The 21,782-nt window shown below is 46.8% G+C and overlaps 1 protein-coding gene across 6 annotated transcripts in view; it reads left to right on the top strand.

Annotated features, from left to right (window-relative positions):
• Ptpn3 (protein tyrosine phosphatase, non-receptor type 3) overlaps positions 1–21,782 on the top strand; it is a 163,529-nt gene that overhangs the window by 109,928 nt on the left and 31,819 nt on the right. For all 6 annotated transcript variants that reach the window (XM_004638079.2, XM_023722945.1, XM_023722944.1 and 3 more), the window contains 7 exons: positions 903–1,075; positions 6,215–6,349; positions 9,612–9,788; positions 18,110–18,296; positions 18,442–18,519; positions 19,384–19,440; positions 20,672–20,828. In XM_004638079.2, the coding sequence (XP_004638136.1) occupies positions 903–1,075; positions 6,215–6,349; positions 9,612–9,788; positions 18,110–18,296; positions 18,442–18,519; positions 19,384–19,440; positions 20,672–20,828 (964 nt within the window). The remainder of the gene's footprint in view (positions 1–902; positions 1,076–6,214; positions 6,350–9,611; positions 9,789–18,109; positions 18,297–18,441; positions 18,520–19,383; positions 19,441–20,671; positions 20,829–21,782) is intronic.

The raw sequence follows: 21,782 nt of genomic DNA, 5'->3' as shown, positions 1-21,782 counted from the left end.
TTAAAACTCAAAGCAAGCAAGGTCTAGAATCTAGGTCACCTGACTCCCCTAGAGCAGGATCCAAGTGGCATAAAATGTGTAAGAAATCAGAAAACCTAAACACATGCAAAATGAAAGCGAAACCAGTGATTAAAATGTTTATTACAGTTTTTGAGGAATATACCTACCTCCATATACCTTGAGACCGTAATGTTAAGTGACAGAAATCAGACACACACTTAAATGTTACCTGGTTTTTCTTATTTTAGAAACACAAAATAGAGATTCAGAGCAACGTAAAAGGGAGCTAATAGGCAATAGGAAAGTAGATCTTTATTCAGATGGGAAGGGGATCCAGAGTAGAGGGAGTAGGGGGCAATTGAGAGGAAGGGGGTGAAAAGACAATGAGATTTGTTGTGTACATGGACCAGCTCCCTGGAAGGAATGTCAGCATGATGTACTGTAAACATTAGCTAATAAAAAGTGAAGACTGAAAGAAAATGCTTATTACATATCCCCACTAGATTTCACCCTGTGCTCTGTGGGTGATAAAACTGGGTTATGACATTGCCCTTGTGTGGTAGTTGGAAGCTAGGAGAAAGATGTTCTCTGGCCTAAGTTTTAAAAGGATCGTATTAGATGTCACTCCATTGATACCCAACCTCGAGATGTAAGCAGATGTGAAGCAAGGGTGCTCACACAGGACCACAAATGAGGAGGAGGAGTATTTCCAGTCGTCTTGTTACTGTGCTTGTGAAGAGCTGAACAGCCCTGTCTGGAACATTTCTGACACCTGGGTTAGGGTCAAGGCCTGCTTTCTGCTCTCGTTTGCCTTTTACCTCGTCGCTACCAGTGTGGGTGCAGCACTTGCCCGGTCTTTCTCCAGATCTCTGCAGTGAAATCACTGTTGTTTTTCCTTGCAGCCTGAGTCCAGGGAACATATCGTGGCCTTCAACATGCTAAATTACCGATCTTGCAAAAATTTGTGGAAATCCTGTGTTGAGCACCATACCTTCTTTCAGGCAAAGAAGTTACTACCTCAAGAAAAGAATGTTCTGTCTCAGTACTGGACTCTGGGCTCCAGGAACCCCAAGAAGTGAGTATGCTTTAGGGGAGGTGGACACACTAAATGGAGACATTGGTGTGTCCTGGTGTGTCCTGGCTGCCACCAGCAAGTGGTCCTCTTTGGCAGAGGAGGGGTCCTGGGCTTTGGCTCCCCGAAACTGAGTCCTCCTCAGAGCAGCAGTGTCTCTTTCTGCCCATCCCTAGGTACAACTCACATTTCCAGCTTTGGTTTGTTGCCTCAACTCTCCTGTCCTTAGAGTTCTCTGGCAAACAGAATCCCAGCTGCCCCCTACACCCCATCCCATGAAGGACTCTGAATGTCACTCTGATGCCAACATGAGGGCTTCCCAGCCTGGTGCCAGTGAGCCAGCCTTGCCCACAGAGCAGTAATCCCATGAGGTGCTCTACAGGGGCAGAGAGAAAGGTGTCCTGGATCAGATGACTTGGGGATGGATTTCCTGGAATAATTAAAAAATATTGATAACTATATTTTACAACAACCTAGTACTTAGTTTGTATTGAACTAGTTTATATTATATTTCTTACTGCTACCCTATAAGTACTATTGGCCATAGGAATGACATTCAGAATATTTAATGACTTATAACTATAAAAAGATTTTATATAAACTTGCATATATAATTCATATGTAAAATTTTAGATTTTAGATTTTAGTTTATAAGTAACAATGCAGTTTATATTTTTGTTTCTTTAGTCTAAGGCTGCCTTTTGAATATGAAGGAGCAGAAATTGATCAGTTCTTAGAATTTCTGAATTATTTGTTGATTTTTCATAGCTGGTTTTGTGATTTGTTGTCCTCAGTGTGGCTATTACTAGAAAGGCTTGAATCTGATGCGTTATCTGATGTGTGAAACTCCATCAGGCTGCTCTGTAGCAGGAATGGCTTTGCTAGTCCGTGACAGTCACTAGGTAACTCACAGATTCAATAAGTGGCAAGCTGCTTTTCTCATGAGTGACACTGTTTATGGTGCTAATGTGCCCTTTCAGCTTCTGATGAACCAAGAGAAAATCTGTTCTTAAAATTTCTCGTCCTTACAACACTATCCAGTATTTCATTGCGTCCAGTAGCTATTATTAAATAGATCACGAGGATATTTTTTGGAGGCATTTTTAGACACAGAGGCACTGTACGCACATGATGGCACCCGCAGGCCCAAGCCCCACGCAGCCCCTTAGAGGGGAGCTGTGCCCAAGCCAGCGCCAGCAGCAGCCCCACCATCGGCAGTGGCCTCACCGGCTGCTGCGTCCTGGCAAGCAGGCGTGATGGCCTAGGTGGCAGCCGCTGCAGTTGGTGAGTCGGTGGCCTACGGGCTCTTGCAGGCACTAGGTCATGACGCTGAGCCTTCAAGGCCTGACATCACTTACGCAGAGACCCAGGAAACCCAGCTAGCGCAGCAGTGATGACAGCTTGAGGCGCATGCTTCTAAGAGATGAAACAGTTTTTGGAGTGTACCCATATCCAGGGTGATAGCCCTGTGAGGGGGACAATGAGGTGCTGAGGTAGTGCAGACTGTCAGGTGATTTTTTTCTAATCAAGAAGTTCAGATTAAAGACCTGAAAAGTTGGCTCTGTTGACCATTTTACTTTAATATAAAAATATAATTTAAAGTCTATGCATAAAACCAGTAATGACCCTTCTTTCTCCTAGTGACAGCTTCCTTGCTCCACAGTGGCAGTGGAAAGGTGTGATCTCATGCCATAGAAGGTCACTGAGGTAGCATAGATTTGGGGGCTGGGCACACATTGGTTTGTACAGCCTCCTTAAAGCACTTGTAGTGAGGTTCTTGCTTGTGAATTAATTAAAATGGAGCAGTTTTCTTCCAAGTAGGTTTCTGTAGTCTTGCCTGAGGTCGGAGCTGTTCCCCTAGGCCAGATCCAAGCGGCCCTCCAGGGCTCAGGCTCAAACCCTTCCTCTGTCGCTTGAAGTTCCTCATCTACAGACCTTCCTTCTGTGCAGCCAGGGCAGGAGGCTGGGTTGCAGTCATCTCTAGCGCCGTAGCAGGTGAACTGCAATGGCTTAAAGTGCTACCACTCTTTTTTTTTGACCATAGGGCTGCATGTTTCTGGATTTTATTAGAAAGCCATCTTTAGAATACAAGGTTGTAAAACACTTTCAAGTTATAGACTTACAGATTTCTTTTTTACACCCAATATTCAAATGCTGTTACCATGACAAGTCAGTGTCACCGGGGCATCCTCATGTCCTCAAAGACATCAAAACTGTACCATGTCAAAGGAGCTTCCCCACTAACCATCAACCATGACAGGTGGTGTTTCTTATTAGTATACAAATAACTGTTTATGAAAAGCTAGTGTGTGAAACCATAGACCAACACATAGGATTCCACAGCAAATGGAAGACGGAGCATTACCATCATTAGGAATTCTCAGTTACCTCCAACTCAAAACCTGGCTAGAGATGTGATAACATCATGTCAGATTGTAGCCCATGAGCCTAACTAAGGAATCCTGTTCCATGTCTTAATGTAAAGCACACTTGTCCAGAAGATTACATTTTAACCTCGTACAGAGAGGACCATGAAAACTCAGGTGGTCAGACTTTTCTTTTGGCTAAAGAGTTGGAGTATTTTGGTAATCTGGCAAATATATGGCACAGAGAGTAGCTAATAGGTTTCATTAGGTTTTAAAGCCCACAATTTTTAATAAAAGTTAAGAATCAAGAACAATACCTGTATTTACCTTTAAGAAACACAAACCCTAAACATATACCTCATTTTTTGGCCTTAATGTTAGAATTCTATTGCTTCATTTACATGTAGATGATTAAAAATATATAGATATAGATATTTTGATTATGTACACAAAGCAGAATCAAGGGTTAAAATAAAAATGGAATTTTGGAGTGTGGTCAAATAAGGTGCACAGATTGCAGAACGCTCAGAGGCTCTGGTGGTCCCCCAAGACATTCTGTGTCTGTGGTGGCAAGGACTGGGTTCCCTCCCCATCAGCTCCACAACAGATCAGTGCAACAGCAGCACAAGGGCACTCACAGAGGTGGGGACTAGTAAGTGAAGAGTCTGGCTCAAGTCTGCCCCATGTTTTCATTCCACCTGACACAAGTGGAACACTGTTCCTGGGCTAGCTTCCCCTGAAACATTCTAGAACTTCATCCTCTCTGCCCCTCTTCTGTGTTGGCCTTCTGTGATTTGCCACCCCGGGAGGAACAGATGAAGGTCTAAGGCTCTCATTAGGGCCTAGTTCTGTGTAGACATCAACACATAACAGACACTTGACTGCAACATTCAAGACATTTAAGGCAGCGGGGTCATTTAATGACTGGTTTCCCAAATCAAGGTTTGTGGCATGTGCAGTTTGCCATGTAATTGTCATCTGTGGTAATGCCTGGCCAGGGGAAATTAGTGCTACCACTCTGTTGCATTTCAAGATGCTGTGGATCAAGAGTTCAGGAAGGGCTTGGCCAGATCACTCTTCCGCTATGCGTATGGGCAAAATTTTCTGATATGCATTTGGTGACTGCACTGGTCTGGAGGGTCCAAGATAGCCTCTCTCTCTGCCGGGGGTTTTGGAGGAGTGATTGACACACCTGCGCTCCCCTGGCCTGCAGCTGGGCTCCACAGCAGAGCACTTGAATTTCCTCCAGGGAGACGGAGGGCTCCAAGAACCAAAGGCAGACCCCGCTGTCCTCAGAAGGGTGAAGCCCAGTGAGTTAGGAGTCAGTGAATGACCAGCCATCTTTGCAACAGGGGGTCACTTGGGGCATAAGAGTGAGTTGGAGGCACTAGCTTCCATGTAATGTGAATTTCAGTTATCTTTACCCCTATTTATTTTACAGATGAGGAAACTGAGGCTTAGAGGCTATGTGTGATTTGCCCACCTATAGAGACATTTGCTTATTGGAGTCCTATGGAAGTTCCTAAGTCAGTATTTTCCAAGCTTATGGGACAATAGACTTTCTCAGACTCTCTATTAATAACCTGTGATATATGCTTTGGAGATTTGCTGCATTAAACTCATGCTGCTTGCTCCCCGAGTTTTAATCCCGTGTTCTTAATCAGCAGTCGTGCGGTGTCCAATGCAGGGTGACCTCAGCAGAAAAGTTCTCCAAGAGCTACCGTAGGAGCATGTTGGTCATGGTGGCAGTATCATTTATTATCGTACATTAATTCTTGATATCCCAGAGGGAGTCCAGTTTTGTTTGTGGCTCTGCCTTGCTCTGGTTGGTTGGTTGGTTTTCGAACACAAGGCAGTATGTGGAAAGTTTTCACAAGACATTTGAGCGTAGTTTAAAATTTGAAATGCCAGAGTTGAAAGTGGCACCCTAAAATGGGCTTTAGACCGTTTTCTCAGATAGTCCATTTCCAAGACTTAAATCCTCTTTTTATAGGGCTCGGGTGATAGCTCGTTGGTCTAAGCACCTGCCTGGCAAGCTCAAAGACCTGAGTTTGATCCCTGGTACTGCATGCTGCCCTGCTGGCCCTGGAACACTGGGCACACCATGATAGCCACCATGTGGATGCTGCGTGCCTTTAATCCCAGCAGTGGGGAGGCTGAGACAGGAGGATCACTACGAGTCTGAGCTGCTTAATGAGATCTTGTACCAAATAAATAAATAATTTTTTAAAAATTCTCTAGGTATAGATACAATTCAGAAGATTTTTGGATAGCACATTTGGAGAACACGTGACCTGAAAGTATACTTTCTAAGTATATTCTCAGGGTCCGTGTCCAAGAGTTACCAGTGATTTATGCTGCTGGTGTCTGCCAGCCAAAATGACGAGGAGTGTTTTGGAAGACTGGTTAATACTTGTACTCCTGCCAGTGTGAGTAAAGCATCCCTTGGAGTCACTTGTACACTTTCTGTGCTAACCTAACATTATTTCAAGTCTGCGAAGGCTTTGTGATACTCTGGACGCATTTTAGTTCCTTTGAGTGGCAGAGGCACAGAAGCGTTGTCACCAAAAGAGAAGAAATACTGTGTGGAAGAGCCAGGACAGAAGGGGCTCTGTTGAGACCAGTCTTCCTCCGCTCCTTGTCACCCTGGTTGGTGTCATACAGGTGTTGAGCAGCCATAGTCAGAGAAAGAATAGAGGCAGACTGTGTTTCCTGTGTGCCCGGTCTGTTGCTGAACATGTGAGTGTGGAAAGTGAGCCTGCCTGTGGTTTTTCAGGTCTGTAAATAACCAATACTGCAAGAAGTTGATTGGAGGCATGGTGTGGAACCCCGTCATGCGGAGGTCCTTATCAGTAGAACATCTAGAAACCAAGAGCTTGCCTTCCCGGTCGCCTCCAATCACTCCCAACTGGTAAGTCCTCTTTTGCAGCAAGAGATCACACTCTCTTTTAAAAAAATACAAACTCAGGTTATAAATTCCTGAACATAAACCTGATCTACAATCAGAGTCTACGTGTGCACTTTAGGCTGTTGCAGAAGTAACTTTTCCTGAAGTGTACAAGTCTAGCACAACATTTCCATAGTGTCTAATGCTGAGACACTCTTCTTTCATTTTTTAAAATTTAATTGCCATAGTACACATTTATGAGTACAGTGTGTGTGCTCTATTATATGTACGTAATATGCAGTGATCAGATCAATATAACGGATGTGTCCATCACCTCAAGCATTTATTATTTCTTTGTGTTGGAAACATTTCAGAGCCTTTCTATGGACTCTTTGAAATATATAATTAATTGCTGTCAGCTGACTGTGCTGGAACATTAACAGTCATTCCTCCTATCAGCTATATTCCTGAAATGCTCTTTTTAAAAATGTATTTGATCTTAGCAAGTTTGGAAACTGTAGCTGGCTGAAATGTGCTTCGAATGACAGCATAGTAAATGCTCTGAGAAATCCTTTAGTAAGAAAGCATTTGTACCTTTATTTAATCTTGTGTTTCCTATTAACATGTCACAGAACAAATGCTGGGGAAAGCCGATAGACGTATGTGATATGAAGGATGTCAGCATATGTGACCCTCAGCGACAGTAGCAAATGCACATAGGAAAAGAGCCTGACAACTTTTAAGCTTAGGAGGAAGGGCGCGTGCCTGCCCCTGGAGGTGTAGCTCAGTGACACAGGTCTTGGTTTGCATGCGTAAGGTCCTGGGTTTAATCTCCATCACAGAAAAAGAGGGAGAAAAAAAGGAAGAGGAAGTAGAGAGAGGAGAGAAGAGGAGAGGAAGGGAGAGGGGAAGAGAAAGGCAGAGAAGGGAAAGGGGGAAAGGAAGGTTGTGGCTGCTTAGGATTTTAGCTGAAAGTCATGAACTCAGCTTTTGGCTCCTCTGTTAACCAACAAGTTTCTTTCCCTCCATGATATCCATTTCCCCATCTATAAACAGGTTATAAAAATGACCATAAATAACATATTAATAATGTACAATATTAATAATGTACAATTAATAATGTACATTAATAATGTACAAGTGCTTGTATTTTTAAAGGGTCAGGTAAATTGTTTTTTTAGTGTTATCTTATTATAATGGTCTCCAAAACCATCAGCCCAGTTTTGTGAAAGCTTCTACAAAGGTCAGGCATCAACAGAAGGAGAATCCATGCAGCGAAAGTAGCCCTAAGACCAATAATAGTTATTATTAGTTATTAATTATTAATAATAGTTATTATTAATTATTATCATACCAATTAATCAATGGACAGATGAACAGACATTTCTTGAGGAGGTACAGGAGGCCAAAGTTCAACACCTTAGCCATTAGAGAAATGCAAATCAAAACTACACAAAGATTCCGTCTCGTCCCAACCAGAATGGCTGTCATCAGAAAGCACACATGCTGTAAAGCTGGCAAGGATGCAGGTGAAAACGAACCCTTCTGTTCTGCTGGTGGGAATGAAAACTGGTATAACCACTGTGGAAATCAGGCTGGAGGTTTCTCAGCTAGGACGAGGAGTGGGACTGTTAGATGGTCCAGCTCTACCACTCTTCAGTACATATCTGAAGGAGTTAAAGTCAGCACGCCATAAAGACACCTACATACCTGTGTTTATGGCAGCACAAATCGTAAGAGCCACGATATGGAATTAGCGTAGGTGCTTCACTTCATGTGAATGAAGACAGATGAGGTATTTATATACACAGTGCAGTATTATTCAGCTGTAAGAACGAAATTACATCATTTACAAGGAAATCGATGGCACTAGAGAGTTCAGCAAATTAAGTGAAATCAGCCAAACTCAGAAAGATAAGCATGGCATATTTTTTCCTACTGTGTAGACTTTGGGTGGGGGGATAAAGATGCAAGATGGATAGGCCTTTAAGTTCCAGGCCAGGATCTACTAGGACTAAGAGAAGCTAAGGGAGAGGTAGCAAGCGAAGGTATTGTGCAGGGCCTGCTAGGTCTGGACCCCACCACTGGGGTCCAGGTGCTCTGGCTGGGGGTGGTGATGGTATTCATTCTCAGAACTCATGTCATGATAGATAGACTTGTTTCCTGTTGTTCAAGACACAGGCATATCACCTAAAGAGGTAAATTTATGCTATACATTTATCTGGAAATCTCTTAGGTAGCAATGCCAGTGAGCCAGAGAAATAATGATGGGATACAGGCCAAAAAAAATTAAAAATTAATGGATAAGCTGTTTTTGAACAACCGAAGGGCTCAAGCCAGTCTTTTAGAAGAGACATACTTTTCCCCTGGCCTTGAGAAGTGAGAATTTCTCATAAGAAAAGGAGACAGGGACATGGAAGGATTTAGAAGAAACTGTCCTTGACAGGTTTGGGCATTACCACACTTGTAGCCTGGAGCTCTGGCTGCTCATTATAGGTCCTCTCTGGGCAGGATCACAAAGCCTTTTCCCTTCTCTGGTGAACACAGCAGTATTGATTATCCAAGTTCAGGGGAATTTCAGGTCACAGAGGTCCTGACAGTCCCAAGGAGAAGTGAATAACAAAGAAAAGCAAGATGAAAAAACTATGAGGAAAAATAGAGCCAAGGGCCACCTGCTGCAGAGAGCCGCCCCAGGGCCGAGAGCATTGCATCCTTTATTCATTCCCAGGAGCTGTAAGCATAATGAGGATCCAGACGGGTACCAGGACTTGGCTCCTGCTGCTGTTGGAGAACAGGGTGGCACTCTGATGCCCATCTCATGACGTGTTTACCAAGGGATGTAGTTAAAAGAGCAAACATTCCTTCTGGAATCAGGGAGTGCACACGGACCAATGTAGTTAAAATAAGGTTCGAGACTTGACATGATAAAATCTTTGGTTTCTAAACCTTTTGTGCACAATGTTCTGAGAATTGGTGAGAATTGTTAGAAGTTCTAATAAGGCCTGCTTACATCTCACAAGCTCCAGAACTCAGGCCAGAATCGGCACTCACTGACCAAAGGGCATATGCCACTCTTCCCACCTACTTCCACGGCTGAGACTGCAGTGCAGAGGGCTACTGCACTGGGCTGAGTGGTGGGGCTGTCTGTGACCCTGGGTGTATTCTGCGGGTGCAGGAGCAAGCCATCTGATGCTGATTTTCTAAAGACATTTAGGCCAGGACAGAGTGAGATCATTCCATAAGGAATTCACTTCCAGCACTATGCACCCTACCTCTCTCCACCCAGGCGAAGTCCTCGGCTCCGGCATGAGATCCGAAAACCCCGCCACTCCTCTGCGGATAACCTCGCAAACGAGATGACATACATTACAGAGACTGAAGATGTGTTTTACACCTATAAGGGCTCCCTGTCCCCCAAAGACAGCGATTCCGAAGTTTCTCAGAACCGCAGCCCGCAGCGAGAGTAAGAATCCTGTGCTTCTTTTCTTTCTGTGTATCTGCTGTTTGGCTGATGAGGAATACATTGAGGCCCAGATTGCCTTTTGAGGGGAGCCAAGAGCGGGTACCCGTAGCCAGCTGCCAAAGGTACATAAGGGCATCAGTCAGACTGCCTGTCCACACAGGAGACCCTGTGCGCCTGGGGCCTGGCTTACACTCCTTGTCTGCGCTGTGGTGGAGACCTCTGCATGTACCCACCACCTCTTGGATAGTCTCTCCAGGGCACGAGCAAAGCCCAGTTTTCTGTCTCACCACAGAAAGGATGAGGACCATGCGAGCTATGATTTCTCTAGATGACCAGCACTCTCTTGGGCTTCAGATCACCTCTCAGAATAAGAACATGCCCTCAGGGTGTTGGTTTTCTCTTTGTTTGTTTGTTTTTTTGTTGTTGTTTTTTTTTCCAAAGTTTTATTGATAAACAGATAGCAATGAGACAGTTTCAAATCAAATCGGAAGTACAGTTTCAACAAATAATACACTGCATATATTCTTCTTAGTGGTTAATTGCACTAAGATGCGGACTTGTGATCCTATTTACAAACACCATTAGAACAAATCATTCTATTCATTAAGAGAATGCAACTATATATCTATCCCAACCTCTTTGAATACACAGATACAAAATGGACATTCATCGGTATACCCCATTTTTTCTAAGTTCCGTTATTGAATATTATAGGTGTGTAAACTCAGCAAAATATTCTAAAAGAGTCCAGTAGCCCATAATAGCATTGGGTCTTCTGTTTAACTGGCAATGTCAGAAATTATTGACCTGAGTGCCCCACAGCTCAACTTAACAGCATGGCTTTATTTCTTATATTTCGACTTCACACTCTTCTACTGGATGGTTAAGACCAAGGCAAAGCAGGACCTATGCAACAAGAGTTGTAGCTTTTTGGTCTGAGAAGGTCAGTGAAATGCCCTCAGGATTTGTCCTGAGATCCTGTACCTCAGATTGTAGAACCTTTATGATTGCAGCCTTGTGGATGAGTCACGGCCATTGCTTGGCCAATGTGCTCTGTGAAAGCCTGAGAGAGTGTCTTCTCCCCATGTGACTCTCCTTAGGCCCACTCTACATCATTGATCACTTTCCTCTTTGGCCCCATAATCTTCTTGATCAGAAAATTTGGGACACTACCGAGGTACATGACGTTACAGTACAAGTTCTCATATGTCCTGAGTCTTAATTGACCTTAGAAGGCTAGGGCCAAAATGTTGGCTTTCCTTGTATCCCTCCTTTTTCTCTCTCTTTGTTTTTAATTAGTAATATAGAGAAAAAGGCAAGCTAGACCCTTCCTTATCTTCCTCCCTTGTCTGATCTTTGTCAGTCAAGGACAGTTTCTTCTAAATCTTTCTGTGTCCCTGTCTCCTTTTCTTACTCGGACAAATTCTCTTCCTTGGTTAATGCCAGGAAAAAAATGAATCTCTGCTAGAAGACTGGGTTACCCATCCCCCCTGCAGCTTGACTGCCAAGGGGTGGAGCTACCTGCTGAGCCCCATGGGTGCATTCAGTTCTCTCAGCCCAGCCCTTAGTCATCTCACTTTCCTCCTTTCCTTCGTTGTTCAGACATTTCAGAAACCAAAGACGTGTCCAGAGTAGGCAATCTCAAATCATTTTTTGAAGGAAACAAGACATAGATCATAAAGTGTGTGACATTTTAAGGTGACATGTGATATGAAAAGATAAACTATTAAGCCAACCCTAGTCACTGGGTAACCATTCTGTTAAATCCCAGACTGTGGCCAAAATCTGGAAATGTCATTCCTCCCGCACCAGCACAGGATTAGCAAGCGATGCTTTAGTCTGTATATGTTTCCTGCTGCAGCTCTTGGCTTAAAGCATTAATTGTGTCCTGCCCTGCTAGGTGCTCACTAGTGACTCCTCCCTTCCGTTGCGTGTGTCAATGCTGCCGCTGCTCTGTCCCTGCCCACGGAAGACACAGTCTTCAGCTTATCTGTGTTCTTAGCGCTTCTGGCTCACTAATCCCTAGGGTCATTATTTCCTTGTGACCCTTGTTGACAGTGCTTTTGTTGAAATGGTCACACTCTCACACCTCTGCTTGTAGCCTGCTGCCCCGTGGAGGAGGCTACAGTGGATGGGTGTGAGTTCCTTTGGGTAACCCTGTGGCTTTGCAGACCAGAAGGTGAAATGCTGAAGTACAGGCCAGTTTGAGACTGCCACAGACTCTGGCTCTATCACTTCAGGAAAAGGACAGGAGGATTTAGGGAGCCTCCCAAAGGCTCGGGGAAGCACACACACATGGCTCAGAGTCTCCTTCATGGTTTATAGACCCAGCGCAGACCACCATGGATGGCTGTGCAGATTTAAGCCAAAAACATCAGTCAAAACATAAGCATCCCATTCTTCAGCCACACGTGCCTCATTTTAAGAGCTCCGTCAAGCCACAGTTGGTGGCCACCACATCAGGCAGCAGATATGCAGCCCATTCCCATCAATGCAGAAAGTGCACTGACAACACTCACCTAGCCTGAGGAGTTCTCTTATTCATTGAAAGGGATGTCCGTTTCCAAGATAAAGAAAGGGCACTTCCCAAAAGCCAAGTGTAAGGAGGGGACTGTCACGTGAATTGCAGTGGAAGTCCTCCACCTCTTACCCAACTGTTTGGCCATGGCAGTGGTCCCAGAGATGGGTTGGCAGCCTCCATGAGCCCTAATGGCCCAGCACTCTCTGAGGTATCAGCAGGCAGTCAGCGTCAGCCAGGGAACTGTGCCTTAGTTCGGTGACACAGGAACTCTTGGTGGCTCCATCATCCCTCAGTCTGACAGCTCACTTTTTACACCCTTTGCTGGCCATGGAGGAGAGAACATGGAAACAGGCAGGCGGGCTTTATGTTCAGGCTCTTCCAGGCCAGCCAGACCAGTGGCACCTGAGCAGCCTTCGTCTTCTTCACAGGGTGGGGCCCTGTTGCTTTGGTCAAAGGAAGAAAAGTCTGAAGACCTGCCTGGGGTTGCAGAGAGGCCTGATGGTGTGCCCCACAGCAGTCTTTCCCCCTTTTCCTTCAGCCATGAGGAATGGTAGCTCATCTGGAACTCTGCAGCACATCATAGGAGCCAGCACTCACATAGGGCTCTTTACATCTAAGCTGAGGAAAATAAAGTAATATTGAGAGCCTATGTCCTCAGGCCTTGTTGGCTTCAGTGATTTTGAGTCCTGCTTGCCCTACACAGTCCGTGTTGATCCTCTTTGAAACTTCTCCATGAGCCCATGTAAAATGTCTTCCTGAAGCATGACTTTATTTTGCAGCTGTTAAAAGTAGCACACAATGGTGATGCAAGGACAAGCCTCCTTTGTGGAGGTTTTGCCCCTTGCACTGACAATAAGCCCCTTGGGGAATCGAGTCAGGGGCTGTAATCTGCAAGTGAAACTCGAGGTTAGTGAATAGCACCCAGACACCCTCAGGGAGGTGGGGGACCCCTTCCTGCAGGTAGAAAGCCTCTTTCTCTTAGGGCATCGAGGCCTCTGCCCCCCCTGAGTACCTAGAGCCCCAGTGCTACTCCAGGCAAGAGGTACCGGCTGGTCTGTACGTGGTGAGAAAGACTTGCCTCTGGAACTTCAGTGAGTATTTGCAAAATGTTTAAGAAAAAGTGTGACATGTTTTCTGTAGCAGATTTGAGCTAAAAGGCAAAAAAGAAGCATTCTGTCAGAGAAATCAGATGAATAATATCACAGACAGCGAGGAGGGTTCCTTTTAAGATGAAGAATTAAGTGTAATGTTCTGTACTCACTTGAAAACGAAGAAGAAAGAGAGAAAAGAGTGGTTAGCCTTTGGCTCTCCACCCAGAGCGGCACGGCTCCGGCTGTCTGCACATTATTCTGGCAGATGAGTCACCCGGTTTGTTCCATATTTACAGCAGCACTGCAAGTTTATGATTATAGTTTTGAAGCCTCGGCAGCATGCTTTGTGCCCAAGTAGGCTGTGCACTTTTGTTATTCCCATCGCTCTATCAGCCTTTCAGGGCTCCTTGCCTCGCTTTCAGGGGGAAACCAAGTTCTGCAGAGAAGTCAGTTTTCTTCAGAGAAACAAGAAAACAAACCCCCACCACCACCACCACCCACCAGATACAAAAGAGAAGCGCTTCAAGAAGAAAAACTGGCTCCCAGAGCAGAAGGCACTGGCAGAGCAAAGCTTAGAGCCCTTTAGGGTTGCATTCAAAAGAGTCTTAGTTATTTTAGTGTCCGAATTGTTTTGACAGGTCACCCGCCTGAACACTAGTCAGTATTGTTGCCGTCACCTGTAGCTTCCTTACTGTTTGCCTCCTCCATGGAGCCCGGCTTTTCCACAAGATGTGGGGCAGCTGTCCCTTTATATTTCAGAGCTATATTTTCAGGTCTGCTGGAAGAGACCTTAGAAAGACCCTTTTTCAGTCATACTGACAGCGCAGGAATTCCCTTGGCCTTGTCGCCCAGGTTCCCAGGCCTGAGGAGCACAGCACTGAGAGAGATCATCCTGCCACATGCGGTGTTGAACACTCCGGTGGTTGAGTTGTTGGCTCTCCATCCACCGGTCCAGTGTCACAGATCCACCCACACATCAGAAATATAGTCAGGTCTGTGATGGTTGCTGCATCAGTACTGAGCATGTGTGGGCTATTTTTTTCTTGCCTTTCCCTAAACAGTACAGTATAATGAGGCAGTTGGGCCCAGCCTGGACAACTTAGTGAGAGTTTGTCTCAAAATGAAAATAGAAAAGGGCTGAGGTATAGCTCACTGAGGTAGCCCTGGGATACATCTTCCATGCAGGGAAGAGGGAACAGTATAACAGGTATATACAGAGCATTTATGTTGTATTAGGTATCACAGGTCACCTGGAGATGACTGCATCTAGGAGGGGTGTGTAGGTTATTGCAAATACTGTGCCATTTTGTCTTAAGCATCCTGGATTTAGGCATGAGGACAGGGGGTTGTGATGCTAGAACCAGTCCACCAGGGCTACTGAGACCAAATGGTCTTCTCAAACTGTTGGACATCTCCAAGAGAGCATAGAGCTTCCTGTCCTGAGCCCCTGAACCAACATGCATGGCATCTCTGTCCAGTTCTGTAAGAGACCTGGCTATGGTTCTCTGAGTTAATCTCAGCTTCCTTAGCCATCTTGCCCTCTGCTGTCTTTGCTTTCATTTCTTGGATTCGCATCAACCCCTCAGCAGAGGGGGGCACAGCAGGAGAGGGTGTGTATACCATCCAAGGGTCTCCTGGGAGGGCACCAGCCAGGAGCAGGGGTTCCTGCATTGTGGGTGTGTTCATTTCCCTTGAACCTTGATGACCTTCATTTGCCCTTGCTCCCTTGCATGCAAGCAAATATCTCACAGACACCCAGAGCCTGGCCTGGCCCGGCCTTGGCCCTCATCTTCATGCCTGCCTCATGCCACCTTGAGTCTGCGTGAGGGTAGCCATTGTTTCAGTACAGCTTTGCTTGCATCTGCATCAACCACCCTTTTTAGGAGAGCATCTCCTTTTCATGAGAAAATGTGTTGTTTTTCATTTCTTTATTGTTGTTTCTTTCTAGAGAAGTGAATTCATGTACAGTGTTTGTTTCTGATGCCATTTGCATCTACAGTGCTGAAGCATCTGATGTCTGTTGTGTCTCTGTCCCTTCCTCCCCGGAATGGGGGCATAGGCTATTACATACTGTCTGCTCTGATTCCTAGAGGATGGTGACAGTCCTTGGCATCTTCTTCCTGCCTTGGGGACAAATTCTTGCTTCTGTTGCTCTCCCCAGACATCAGCTCTACCCCACCATGAAGTCATCTTCTGTCCCTCATCGCATCCCTCCTTCCCGTCTTCATAGTCACCCCTGTGAAACCCAGTCCTCAGGGCGGTCCTTCTCCTGCTTCCCCACTTGCCCCACCCCAGTTCACCTCGAGTCCTGCAAGTGGTGGGGGAGCCTGTTGTGTTGACATCTCCACTCCTGGCAGGCCAGTGCTCCCTTCAGCTGCCACCTGTCATTTGTGTCATTCATTGTGCGGCCCCTCGTCCATCTGTCCATCCATGCTACACAATGAGCCGAATGTCTCCACGCCCTGCAGACAACCTCTGTACACGGGTGCTCAGGCCACAAATCAGCCATTTGTGAAAATAAATTACTCTCTAAAAGTAGCTTCTCAAAACCTACATAGAAGACAGGTTGAGACATAGGATGACTTTGAATACTTTAGTAGTACCAATATAGTAGTAGCAGTATCAGTTATCATTTGACATTGTAAGCTGTTTTAGAAAGGCAATTCTGTAAAAAAAAAAAAAAAAAAAAAATCGTATAATACAGTCCACACCCATAGAAAAATACTTTGAAACCCAGCTTAAAAATTAAATAAGCAGGCCAGTGAGATAGCTTAGTGGACTAAGTGCCTGCTTAGGCAAGTGCAGGGACCCAGGTTCGATCTTCAGCACCATAGGCCACACTGGCCCTGCACCTCAGCGTGCTGAGCCAGCCAAGGGCCGGGCATAGTGGTGCACACCTGTAATCCCAGTGCTGGGGAGGCTGAAAGCAGGATGATCACTCAGAGTCCAAGCTGCATCGTAAGACCCTGTACCAAATACATAAATGGGAAAGAAAGAGGAACATAGATAGATAAATAGATTGATAGATTAATTAAATAAGCATAGTTCACCTGGCTGTTATGGTCTTTGCTTGCCACGGCTCTCCACCACTGCCACGCACGCTCTTGGCTTATCCAGACATTTGAAGTGTGTGCACACTGTTGCAACTTCTTCCGATAAAAGGTTCAAATCCCTCACTAGACCTGGAAGTGACATTTCCTAAACACTTTGGCTTCAGCAGTTTCCCTTTCCACCATTTGGTGGTGACTTATTAACTGTAGAACTGGGGCTGAAGGTGTGACCCAGGGTAAACCACTTGCCTAGCACACACAGGGCCCCAGGTTCCGTCCCTCCCCAGCCACCTCCCACCCCATCCCCACCCCCACAGTAAAACTTGAAACAGAAGCACCTAAAACTAAAATATTTAAAATCCATGTATGAAAGGTAAAGCTGCTGCCTCCTCTGTCTTACCTATTTTGTTTCTGCTCACTTCCTGTCTCCACTTTGTATGGTACTAGGAGGTAGCAAGGTCTATAGAATGTGGGAAGAACCCATATTCATGGGTTTTTTTAAGACACCTGCTCACTCCTCATGGCTCTGAAGGGGCTGGTGCAGGCACGTGGGAGAAGCTCGGCATCCTGCGGGCTATGTGTGATGGTGAAAGGGGCGGTGGATCCGTGGCTCTGTGAGGCATGGCCAGAGTGTCTCAGGAGCAGACTTGGCATGGCCTGGAGAGGAAAGAAATGCTTGCAACCAACGTGTCAGGCTGCTGTCTCCTAGAGGAGGGAACAGCTGTGTGGTGCTGGGCGTGTTGCTCAGCCCCCTCAGCCTTCATCTGTGAGGTGGGAGTTCGAGCAGGCAACCACGCTTTCTGCGGGGTCTCACTGGCTATAACTTGGGGTAGGGGTGCCCCATAGAAATTGTGAGACAGTGGGGCCAGTACAGCAGCCCCCAGCCACACATGACCACTGTGTGTGTGAACTGTGGCTAGTACTAGGAACTGACTTTCACATGTGACTGGTGGCTGCCATATTGGACAGCATAGCCCTCAGGTACAGAAGGACCTACATTAAATGGAGAAAAGTAGAAGCACATGATCTCAGTGTGGACAACTCATGGATAGCTCAAGGGGATGATATGAAGTTGGAGAGGTGAAAATTATCCTGAATATGAAGCAGTTTCTCCTTAGGATAGCCCAGAGTCCCGTGGAGCAGAGCTAGCAGCAGGAGTAAGATGGAAGGAAAGTTTCCAGAAGAGATGGGGACGTGACCTTGCTGACCATCTGGTTCAACATTTAAACCACCAGAGCCAGGCATAGTGGTGCACACCTGTAGTCTCAGTACTAGGAAGGCTGAGGCAGGAGGGTTGTTTGGGATTAGCCTGGGCAACATAGCACAACTTCTGCTCTAAAATAATTAAACCACCTGAGTAGCTGGGCCCAGTTCCTCATCAGTGTTCTAAAGCAGATGAGAGGGAACTGAGTTTCCAGCAGCTCATGGGTTCCCCCTACCCTCCTGTGGTCCCTTTGTCCCAAACGGAAATGGGTTAATGTTTAGGCCAGACAGGGCAGGGGTGTTTCTTGAACTCTTGAGTGTGCTTGAGCTCCCCAGTTGACCTTTGTAGGTCTGCTCCAGCTCCAGGGGTTAGTAAAAACCCCAGCACTCAGCAGTGTCTGTTCTGATAACTTGAATCCAATTATTAAAATATCTCTTCCTTCCCCCACACTGAAGGAGTTTATCTGAGAACAACCCAGCACAGGGCTGCCTGACCCAGAAGTCATCCAGTTCTGTGTCTCCATCTTCAAATGCTCCAGGCTCCTGCTCACCAGATGGGGTCGACCAGCAATTCTTAGAGGACTATCACAGGGTAACCAAAGGGGGCTCCACCGAGGACACCGGCCAGTACTACTGTGACAAGGTCAGTGGGCTCAGACCACACCACATGGAAGTGGCCAGGGGAACCACCCTGTGGGCAGGCAGCTCAGTAATCATGACCCAAACAAGCGATCACCGAGCACTGGAGAGGGAAATGATGTCAGCCACCACTTTCCAATGTTTTCCAGAATGATAATGGGGACAGCTACTTAGTTTTGATCCGCATTACGCCAGATGAAGATGGAAAATTTGGATTTAACCTTAAGGTAGGCTGTCTATGTGTACAAGGAGGTTTTATGCTGGGGAGCGATCTTCAGGTGAGTTTTTAATTTTCTATAGAAGCATACTGCATACCTCAGCTTCATGAGGAGACCAGCCTAGCCCTCTGAAGTGGGAGCTTTTGACATGGCCACAGCAACTGCCTCATACTAAGCACCTGCTTAGAGCCTGACATTCGCCGTGTGCTAGATTTGTCTGTCTCACTGAGCCCGTAAAAATCAGCAGTGGGAATGGTAGTTTTAAGCCCATGAATACCAAGGCTCAGAGAGTTGGTAGCAGCTGCACGCCCCAAGCAAAGGTGTGCATTAAGGGACACCAGCCCCTTACTCCAGCACATGCCCTCCCTTTCCAGTTTTGGTGATGTCGTGTCTGTAGCCTTTTACCCACAAAGCCTAAAATTTCTCTGCCCTGACTCTTCCCAGAGATGGTTTCCCTGCCAGGGGGGAGCAAGCAGTTTTTGCTGGCCACCCTATGCCTTCCGCTCCCTCACTCTGCACACATGTGACCCTTCCCAAGGCCTCACCACCTCCACGGAGACCTGCCGTTCCCAGCAGCTGTGGTTCCCTTCTTCTAGGGGTGCTGGCTTTGGTAACACAGAGCCCACAGCCTCTGGTTCATCATCGTGGACCTGGGGAGGCAGGGGAGGCATCTGAATGGAGCTCTTCCAATTGACCCTGCATGTGTGGCGGAGGTGTAGAGTACCTGTGGTGCGGAAAGGGGTGACAAATGTGTGGCTGGCGTGGGCCAAGTCTGAGGCCTGCCCTGTACCTGAAGACTCACATCTGTTGGTATCAGCCTATCTTTTCTTGCTGTGAATAACTCAAGTGTCTTTTCACTTTAAAACATTACAGGGAGGAGTGGATCAGAAGATGCCTCTTGTAGTCTCAAGGATAAACCCAGAGTCGCCTGTGAGTACATGTGTTCCGGGTTGCTGCCCATGCTGGCGTTCCCATAAATCCACCAGGTTTCGCTTTCCATGGGCCACTTCTTCTCCCTCCCCTCTCCGTGTTCTTTCCTCTGTACTCTTCTCCTCTGTTCCACCCCCTTCCCTTCCTCTCCACCCTTCTTTTATCTCTTGTTCTCTCTGTCTTTACAACAGGGAAGAATGTGTATAAATAGATGTAGATGGAGAAAAGGAACGTAGCTCGTGTTCTGTAGAACCTTGGTGTTCAGCATGGTCCTGCGGGCTGCGACGCCTGCATTGCATGAGACCAAGTTAAACATGCAGACCCTCAGGCCCTGGCACAAGCTGCTGAGCCAGTATCTGCACTGGTAACTTAGGTGTTTTTTTGTGCATATTAAATTTTGAGAAGTACTAGTGGAGGGAGGGAAACTGAGGCACCAGGTTTATGCTTCTGCACCTTTGAAGTAGAATCATGGTCTTGGTCTCCCTTCCTACCCTCTCCCCGCCAGGCCTGCCCCAGCTTTGCCCAGGCATCCTAAAGAGTTCATTGGCTTTGTTTTCTTAATTGTATGTATTTAAGGGGTTCAGCCCAATGTGCTTATCCATAGTGAAACAATGTCGAGGGTCAAACAGATCTATTACCTTCCAGTTACCTCTGAGTATCTGCTTTTTCAGAACAGTCAAGCATGAGAGAGCTGCTGTGCCTTCCATGAGGTACTACTTGGAGGTTTGCTCTTAAGTAGTCCATAAGCGCGTTGTGTATATTTTGTCGCTGCTTATGATTTGTGAGGATTAAGGAAGCTTTCGTTCTTACACGGTTCCTCACTCAGCGCCATAACAGCTTCTGCTGACAAAGGCTTCCTTTCTCTGCTGTAAGCCACATACATACTTACTAGCAGCTGAAAAATCATTTTCTAGCAGTACGTCCAGAAAACAAACAACTGGCATCTCACCATCGTTAGGAGAGGAAGCCGAGGGTGGCTCCCAAGGAGGCGCAGCTTCAGCAGCTCTCTCGTTAGGAGATATTCTGTAATTTACATTCTGGGCAGCATGTCTTCAAACTGCCACGACCCACAGCCCCGTCCATGTAGCAGTGTATGTAAAAACCATGACAGCGATCCCTGCGGGAGGGACAATCAACTCGGTCACAGTCTCAAGGGCCCGCATCGGAGAGCTCGGTGTTATTCCCTTGAGAGTGATGCTATGGTAACAGAGAACCTGCTTCCCTCCTCCAGGCTGATACCTGCATTCCTAAGCTGAACGAAGGGGATCAGATTGTGCTGATCAATGGCCGGGACATCTCAGAACACACCCATGACCAGGTGGTGATGTTCATCAAAGCCAGCCGGGAGTCCCACTCAAGGGAGCTGGCCCTGGTGATCCGGAGGAAAGGTAACAGCCCCCCTCAGGAGGAGGAGCCCCGGCATGCTGCCCTGGCAAAGCAGGACCTTCTTTACCCCATGCTGTGCTTCTGAAAGTGTTGTATCTAGAGCCAACACTGAAAGGATTTTCACATAATAACCAGAATGACTGGCTTCTCACTAGGAAAACTTGAAGATGTGCCTGCCAGGGATGGGGGCTGACCCCCTGTGTCAAGTTCTCTGGAGAGAGGCTGCCCCGCCCCCACGGTTCTCTTACATAGGGTGAGAACCTCGATTCCTCCTGGCCAGGCTCAGTCCAGTCACACCCTTAGCTGCCTCTGTTTCTTCTCCAAGGGCAAGGTTCAGTTATTCTTGTGTGTTTGTCCCGGTCAGGGAGGCAGTGAGGCCGGCAAGGCGGAGCGTGGGCGTCTCGGTGATGTCTGCAGGTCGAGGGCCCTTGAGTGAGTTGTGTGCCCAGGCTGCATGTCAGTTTCCTCAAACGTGGCATGAGGACAGCATCATGCCCTCCTCACCACTCTCATGGAGACTGACTGGTACTTACCTGGAAAGCACGTGGGCCGCAGCTTGACTGCAGCAGGTATTTGAAGGAAGAGCCTGTTGAGTGTTGTCACTGCACCTGTTGCTGGTCTGCAGTAATAAGCCATTGCCCTTGGGCCCCCTGCACAGCTTTAAGTACTGATTGAAATGAAGGATGTGACCACAGAGCCCTGGCCCCACGTGTAGACACGGCTCATAGCCCTTGTTCTCTGCTCCCCCGAGAGCTCTCAGTCCTGCCCAGCCAGGCTCACGTAGATACAACACCCCCTCCTCCCTGAGGCCTTAGGGGCTCCCTCACCACACTTCCATGAGGACTTAGGGGTCCTGTGGGGCGCTGCCATCCCCTTGCACCGCCTTATCACACCAACCCCAGCAATGTGCTGGGAACACAATAGGCGTTGAGTCATGGTAGCAGCAACACTGTGTG

This window comes from Octodon degus, unplaced genomic scaffold (genome assembly GCF_000260255.1).
Source record: "Octodon degus isolate 3935 unplaced genomic scaffold, OctDeg1.0 scaffold00094, whole genome shotgun sequence".
NCBI lineage: Eukaryota > Metazoa > Chordata > Mammalia > Rodentia > Octodontidae > Octodon > Octodon degus.
This window is presented reverse-complemented; position numbering and strand designations above follow the sequence as displayed.